Below are 7,270 nucleotides of genomic sequence, written 5' to 3' on the forward strand. Positions count from 1 at the left end.
ACCGAGGCATGCTCGGCCATGTCCTTAATAAAAAATGGCGTGATACACTAGCCTTCTCTTCCAAAAATAGATGAATAAGTAAAACAACTTTTTTATTGACTGTAACACATAAGGCAATGTTCCATAACTTGTTTACTATATGACCGTCATTAATTATACAACGGCAATGCAAACAAACTAACAAAAAAACCTCGCACACGCACTTACACGCATGCGCACGCACAAACGCATGCACACACGCACGCGCGCTCACGCACTTACACGCACACACGCGTGCGCACACACACTCACGCACGCACGCACGCACGAACGAACGAACGCACACACGCACACACGCACGCACGCACACACGCACACACACACACTTCATCTCCCTAGTACTGCATTTTCTCTATCTGTACTCGAATCAGGTAGATGGTGTCAATGAACTTCTCCGAAGCAGGTTTGTACACGCGCAACTCTCTGTGAAGTTCGTCTAGGGCTGCCTCCAACTTGTCACGTTCAATAGCCCCGTATATGGCGCTGAAAATCATGTTTATGCCATAATCCAAGGATGGCCAGACCTGGAATTAAACAGTTCGTGTTATAAAGCTTATCTCCCTTGCCTTTTCAATTTTTAGACTTGATGTTTAAAGATATACTTTAATGAATATAGACAGTTCCGGACATTGGCTGAAGATGGTAAAATTTTCATTTGAACTTCGAATACCTAAACTTATTAAAGCGATATTTGGTTTTTAGATTCTTTTCGTCTACTTTAAAAAATGAAACAATGGTATCACGAAAAACCGAAACTCCAAACGTTGTGGAACACACTATAATTGAATCGCAACATACAGAAGTAGGTATTATAATGATTTAGACGGCCAACTGAATATCGAAGTAGTATAGTTTTCTTCTAACTATATGACGCAGCAATGTTTGTCTTTGAATAACAATGACCATCAACGCTTATAACCCCAAGTGTGCCATATTTCATTTTCAGTCACAGGGAACTATGACATCATATTTTAACGATTACGTCATAATTATTATAAGCCATAGCTAGTTCTATTTGTAGCGGTTCTTGTACTTACCTGCCAAAGCAATGGAACATGACCCTAACACTCCTATCGCTTCCACCATTTCTACCAGTATCATCCCTATCATCCCTGTCCTGATACAATAAACCGTGGCCACGCCCACACCGCTACCGACAACTCCAATAAAGCTATCAGAAACAGTCGCCAGCACTGCCTGGAATCGTTCGTCAATGCCAAGTTTAGGATCATCTAAAATCTTTAAGGTCTCAGGGTCGAGTAGATCCTTGATCTGGGCGTACTTTTCTTCTAAAACATCATGGATCTCTCTTACTTTTTTCTGTAAGACGTCACAGTTTTTCTTTAAGGTGGCATCATTATCTCTGGTCGCCTCCTCAATATGCGTCTCCCTAAGGTGTATGTTCAATACTTCGATCAACTTATTCGTTGCCTAGAAATTATTTTCAACCAAATCTTTCAATTTTCTGATATTGGCAATGCATTCCTCTCTTTTCCTTGCATTATCCGGGTAGAAAATATCTATCCAAGACATATCTGAAGATTATCTCTTCTCCAGCCTTTACTAGTTAAATTGCTAGCTTTATATATACCGCGAATAACTCATTCGGAACGGCTCGGCCATTTGTTATCGAAACAACCTCGTATGTATGCCGGAACATCAGTAGAAGTAGTTCATAAAATTTTAAATGATATTAATTAAATATAGTGTTTGAACGTGTATTTATATTTCTAAAGAATAATTGCCAGAGAAGTGTATTATTGCAAACCCAATTATTCCTATTAAATTAAGTTATTAAGTATAATTAATGAATTGAAATCACTACGCGATCTTTTTGCAGCGTAGTTAAAGCGATTTCTGACATTGTAAACCGTCCATAAACATCCGGGGTTGTTTTCGATAAAAACATGCCGAGGAATTCCGAATGCGAAGTTTGATAAATTAGACGCGTTTGCGTAAATGTACTGATGTTAAATCGCTGATGACATTTCTGCTTGTCATTTAAAGTACAACAAACAAGTACCTTAATTTGTTCAGTGCAAGCAGCTAACACCTACGTTTATTTTGACAAGGGCAAAAAAAAAACAAAAACGTTTTGTCAGCTAATATCATGAAATGAAGATTTAATAATTTTGCTACTATTTATCAAAGTTATTTCAGTTACTTATGGCGACGTTTCATTGATATTGTCATTTAAACAGCTTATGAAATTAATGCTTTTAAATTCGTATAAATATAGGCAAAGTTTACTTTAGAATACATGTTCACCTCTGTATGCGTAACCAAAATTGAATTATGTTCTTACCGAACAACCTGTTCATTCTTGTATCCAATCCTTTTTCTGCCAGCAAACACTATTATTTTTTCCTTTTGTGACACATGTTTGGAAGTTTCTGGCCAGGAAAACAACAACAACAACAACAACAACAGTACCAACAACAACAGCAGCAACAACAACAATAGCAACAACAACACCAACACAAACACCAACAGCAGTATTAACAACACAACAACATAATCCAAACCTACCTGCCGTATTTTATTTTATTAAGTTATTATTGAATTTAAAAAAAAAACAACATCGGGGCGGGGGCGGGGGAGCGGGAGGTGGAGGAGGGGTAAGGAGGGAGAAGAGGAATCGGAATAAATATTTATGGTCACCTCAATAAAGTTGGTCATTTTCATTGTAAACGGGAATCACTTAGCCAGCAACAATATGATTAACATCACAAATGACGTCGCCATTTTGATTGTAATAACGTTAAAACGTTATATTCTCTAAAAATTGGGTAGGGAATATAGGTAAGTAGGGTAGGGTTGGGTAGGGAATATAGGTAAGTAGGGTAGGGTTGGGTAGGGAATATAGGTAAGTAGGGTAGGGTTGGGTAGGGAATATAGGTAAGTAGGGTAGGGTTTTGTAAGGAATATAGGTCAGTAGGGTAGGGTTGGGTAAGGAATATAGGTAAGTAGGGTAGGGTTGGGTAGGGAATATAGGTAAGTAGGGTAGGGTTGGGTAGGGAATATAGGTAAGTAGGTTAGGGTTGGGTATGGAATATAGGTAAGTAGGGTAGGGTTGGGTGGGGAATATAGGTAAGTAGGGTAGGGTTGGGTAGGGAATATAGGTAAGTAGGGTAGGGTTGGGTAGGGAATATAGGTAAGTAGGGTAGGGTTGGGTAGGGAATATAGGTAAGTAGGGTAGGGTTGGGTAGGGAATATAGGTAATTAGGGTAGGGTTGGGTGGGGAATATAGGTAAGTAGGGTAGGGTTGGGTAGGGAATATAGGTAAGTAGGGTAGGGTTGGGTAGGGAATATAGGTAAGTAGGGTAGGGTTGGGTGGGGAATATAGGTAAGTAGGGTAGGGTTGGGTAGGGAATATAGGTAAGTAGGGTAGGGTTGGGTAGGGAATATAGGTAAGTAGGGTAGGGTTGGGTAGGGAATATAGGTAAGTAGGTTAGGGTTGGGTAGGGAATATAGGTAAGTAGGGTAGGGTTGGGTAGGGAATATAGGTAAGTAGGGTAGGGTTGGGTAGGGAATATAGGTAAGTAGGGTAGGGTTGGGTAGGGAATATAGGTAAGTAGGGTAGGGTTGGGTGGGGAATATAGGTAAGTAGGGTAGGGTTGGGTAGGGAATATAGGTAAGTAGGGTAGGGTTGGGTAGGGAATATAGGTAAGTAGGGTAGGGTTGGGTAGGGAATATAGGTAAGTAGGGTAGGGTTGGGTGGGGAATATAGGTAAGTAGGGTAGGGTTGGGTAGGGAATATAGGTAAGTAGGGTAGGGTTGGGTGGGGAATATAGGTAAGTAGGGTAGGGTTGGGTGGGGAATATAGGTAAGTAGGGTAGGGTTGGGTAGGGAATATAGGTAAGTAGGGTAGGGTTGGGTAGGGAATATAGGTAAGTAGGTTAGAGTTGGGTATGGAATATAGGTAAGTAGGGAAGGGTTGGGTAGGGAATATAGGTAAGTAGGGTAGGGTTGGGTAAGGAATATAGGTAAGTAGGGTAGGGTTGGGTGGGGAATATAGGTAAGTAGGGTATGGTTGGGTGGGGAATATAGGTAAGTAGGGTAGGGTTGGGTAGGGAATATAGGTAAGTAGGGTAGGGTTGGGTAGGGAATATAGGTAATTAGGGTAGGGTTGGGTGGGGAATATAGGTAAGTAGGGTAGGGTTGGGTAGGGAATATAGGTAAGTAGGGTAGGGTTGGGTAGGGAATATAGGTAAGTAGGGTAGGGTTGGGTGGGGAATATAGGTAAGTAGGGTAGGGTTGGGTAGGGAATATAGGTAAGTAGGGTAGGGTTGGGTAGGGAATATAGGTAAGTAGGGTAGGGTTGGGTAGGGAATATAGGTAAGTAGGTTAGGGTTGGGTAGGGAATATAGGTAAGTAGGGTAGGGTTGGGTAGGGAATATAGGTAAGTAGGGTAGGGTTGGGTAGGGAATATAGGTAAGTAGGGTAGGGTTGGGTAGGGAATATAGGTAAGTAGGGTAGGGTTGGGTGGGGAATATAGGTAAGTAGGGTAGGGTTGGGTAGGGAATATAGGTAAGTAGGGTAGGGTTGGGTAGGGAATATAGGTAAGTAGGGTAGGGTTGGGTAGGGAATATAGGTAAGTAGGGTAGGGTTGGGTGGGGAATATAGGTAAGTAGGGTAGGGTTGGGTAGGGAATATAGGTAAGTAGGGTAGGGTTGGGTGGGGAATATAGGTAAGTAGGGTAGGGTTGGGTGGGGAATATAGGTAAGTAGGGTAGGGTTGGGTAGGGAATATAGGTAAGTAGGGTAGGGTTGGGTAGGGAATATAGGTAAGTAGGGTAGGGTTGGGTAGGGAATATAGGTAAGTAGGGTAGGGTTGGGTAGGGAATATAGGTAAGTAGGTTAGAGTTGGGTATGGAATATAGGTAAGTAGGGAAGGGTTGGGTAGGGAATATAGGTAAGTAGGGTAGGGTTGGGTAAGGAATATAGGTAAGTAGGGTAGGGTTGGGTGGGGAATATAGGTAAGTAGGGTATGGTTGGGTGGGGAATATAGGTAAGTAGGGTAGGGTTGGGTAGGGAATATAGGTAAGTAGGGTAGCGTTGGGTAGGGAATATAGGTAAGTAGGGTAGGGTTGGGTGGGGAATATAGGTAAGTAGGGTAGGGTTGGGTAGGGAATATAGGTAAGTAGGGTAGGGTTGGGTAGGGAATATAGGTAAGTAGGGTAGGGTTGGGTGGGGAATATAGGTAAGTAGGGTAGGGTTGGGTAGGGAATATAGGTAAGTAGGTTAGGGTTGGGTAGGGAATATAGGTAAGTAGGGTAGGGTTGGGTAGGGAATATAGGTAAGTAGGGTAGGGTTGGGTATGGAATATAGGTAAGTAGGGTAGGGTTGGGTAGGGAATATAGGTAAGTAGGGTAGGCATGGGTAGGGAATATAGGTAAGTAGGGTAGGGTTGGGTGGGGAATATAGGTAAGTAGGGTAGGGTTGGGTAGGGAATATAGGTAAGTAGGGTAGGGTTGGGTAGGGAATATAGGTAAGTAGGGTAGGGTTGGGTGGGGAATATAGGTAAGTAGGGTAGGGTTGGGTAGGGAATATAGGTAAGTAGGGTAGGGTTGGGTAGGGAATATAGGTAAGTAGGTTAGGGTTGGGTGGGGAATATAGGTAAGTAGGGTAAGGTTGGGTAGGAAATATAGGTAAGTAGGTTAGAGTTGGGTCAGGAATATAGGTAAGTAGGGTAGGGTTGGGTGGGGAATATAGGTAAGTAGGGTAGGGTTGGGTATGGAATATAGGTAAGTAGGGTAGGGTTGGGTAGGGAATATAGGTAAGTAGGGTAGGGTTGGGTAGGGAATATAGGTAAGTAGGGTTGGGTTGGGTGGGGAATATAGGTAAGTAGGGTAGGGTTGGGTAAGGAATATAGGTAAGTAGGGTAGGGTTGGGTGGGGAATATAGGTAAGTAGGGTAGGGTTGGGTAAGGAATATAGGTAAGTAGGGTATGGTTGGGTAGGAAATATAGGTAAGTAGGGTAGGGTTGGGTGGGGAATATAGGTAAGTAGGGTAGGGTTTTGTAAGGAATATAGGTCAGTAGGGTAGGGTTGGGAAGGGAATATAGGTAAGTAGGGTAGGGTTGGGTAGGGAATATAGGTAAGTAGGGTAGGGTTGGGTAGGGAATATAGGTAAGTAGGGTAGGGTTGGGTAGGCAATATAGGTAAGTAGGGTAGGGTTGGGTAGGGAATATAGGTAAGTAGGGTAGGGTTGGGTGGGGAATATAGGTAAGTAGGGTAGGGTTGGGTAGGGAATATAGGTAAGTAGGGTAGGGTTGGGTGGGGAATAAAGGTAAGTAGGGTAGGGTTGGGTATGGAATATAGGTAAGTAGGGTAGGGTTGGGTAGGGAATATAGGTAAGTAGGGTAGGGTTGGGTAGGGAATATAGGTAAGTAGGGAAGGGTTGGGTAGGGAATATAGGTAAGTAGGGTAGGGTTGGGTAAGGAATATAGGTAAGTAGGGTAGGGTTGGGTGGGGAATATGGGTAAGTAGGGTATGGTTGGGTGGGGAATATAGGTAAGTAGGGTAGGGTTGGGTGGGGAATATAGGTAAGTAGGGTAGGGTTGGGTAGGGAATATAGGTAAGTAGGGTAGGGTTGGGTGGGAATATAGGTAAGTAGGGTAGGGTTGGGTAGGGAATATAGGTAAGTAGGGTAGGGTTGGGTAGGGAATATAGGTAAGTAGGGTAGGGTTGGGTAGGGAATATAGTTAAGTAGGGTAGGGTTGGGTAAGGAATATAGGTAAGTAGGGTAGAGTTGGGTGGGGAATATAGGTAAGTAGGGTAGGGTTGGGTAGGGAATATAGGTAAGTAGGGTAGGGTTGGGTAGGGAATATAGGTAAGTAGGGTAGGGTTGGGTAGGGAATATAGGTAAGTAGGGTAGGGTTGGGTAAGGAATATAGGTAAGTAGGGTAGGGTTGGGTGGGGAATATAGGTAAGTAGGGAAGGGTTGGGTAGGGAATATAGGTAAGTAGGGTAGGGTTGGGTAGGGAATATAGGTAAGTAGGGTAGGGTTGGGTAAGGAATATAGGTAAGTAGGGTAGGGTTGGGTGGGGAATATAGGTAAGTAGGGGAAGGGTTGGGTAAGGAATATAGGTAAGTAGGGTATGGTTGGGTAGGGAATATAGGTAAGTAGGGTAGGGTTGGGTGGGGAATATAGGTAAGTAGGGTAGGGTTTTGTAAGGAATATAGGTAAGTAGGGTAGGGTTGGGTGGGGAATAAAGGTAAGTAGGGTAG

General features: G+C 43.2%; 1 protein-coding gene across 1 annotated transcript; it reads right to left on the bottom strand.

Annotated features, from left to right (window-relative positions):
• Positions 1 to 374: 374 nt before the first annotated feature.
• Positions 375 to 1,572, bottom strand: LOC128241357 (single-pass membrane and coiled-coil domain-containing protein 3-like). The gene is given in 2 exon segments (XM_052958282.1): positions 375 to 563; positions 1,132 to 1,572. Coding segments are annotated over 2 exon segments (630 nt in total).
• Between the last annotated feature and the right edge of the window lie 5,698 nt (positions 1,573 to 7,270).

The sequence above is a fragment of the Mya arenaria genome, chromosome 7 (assembly GCF_026914265.1).
Source record: "Mya arenaria isolate MELC-2E11 chromosome 7, ASM2691426v1".
Taxonomy (NCBI): Eukaryota; Metazoa; Mollusca; class Bivalvia; order Myida; family Myidae; genus Mya; species Mya arenaria.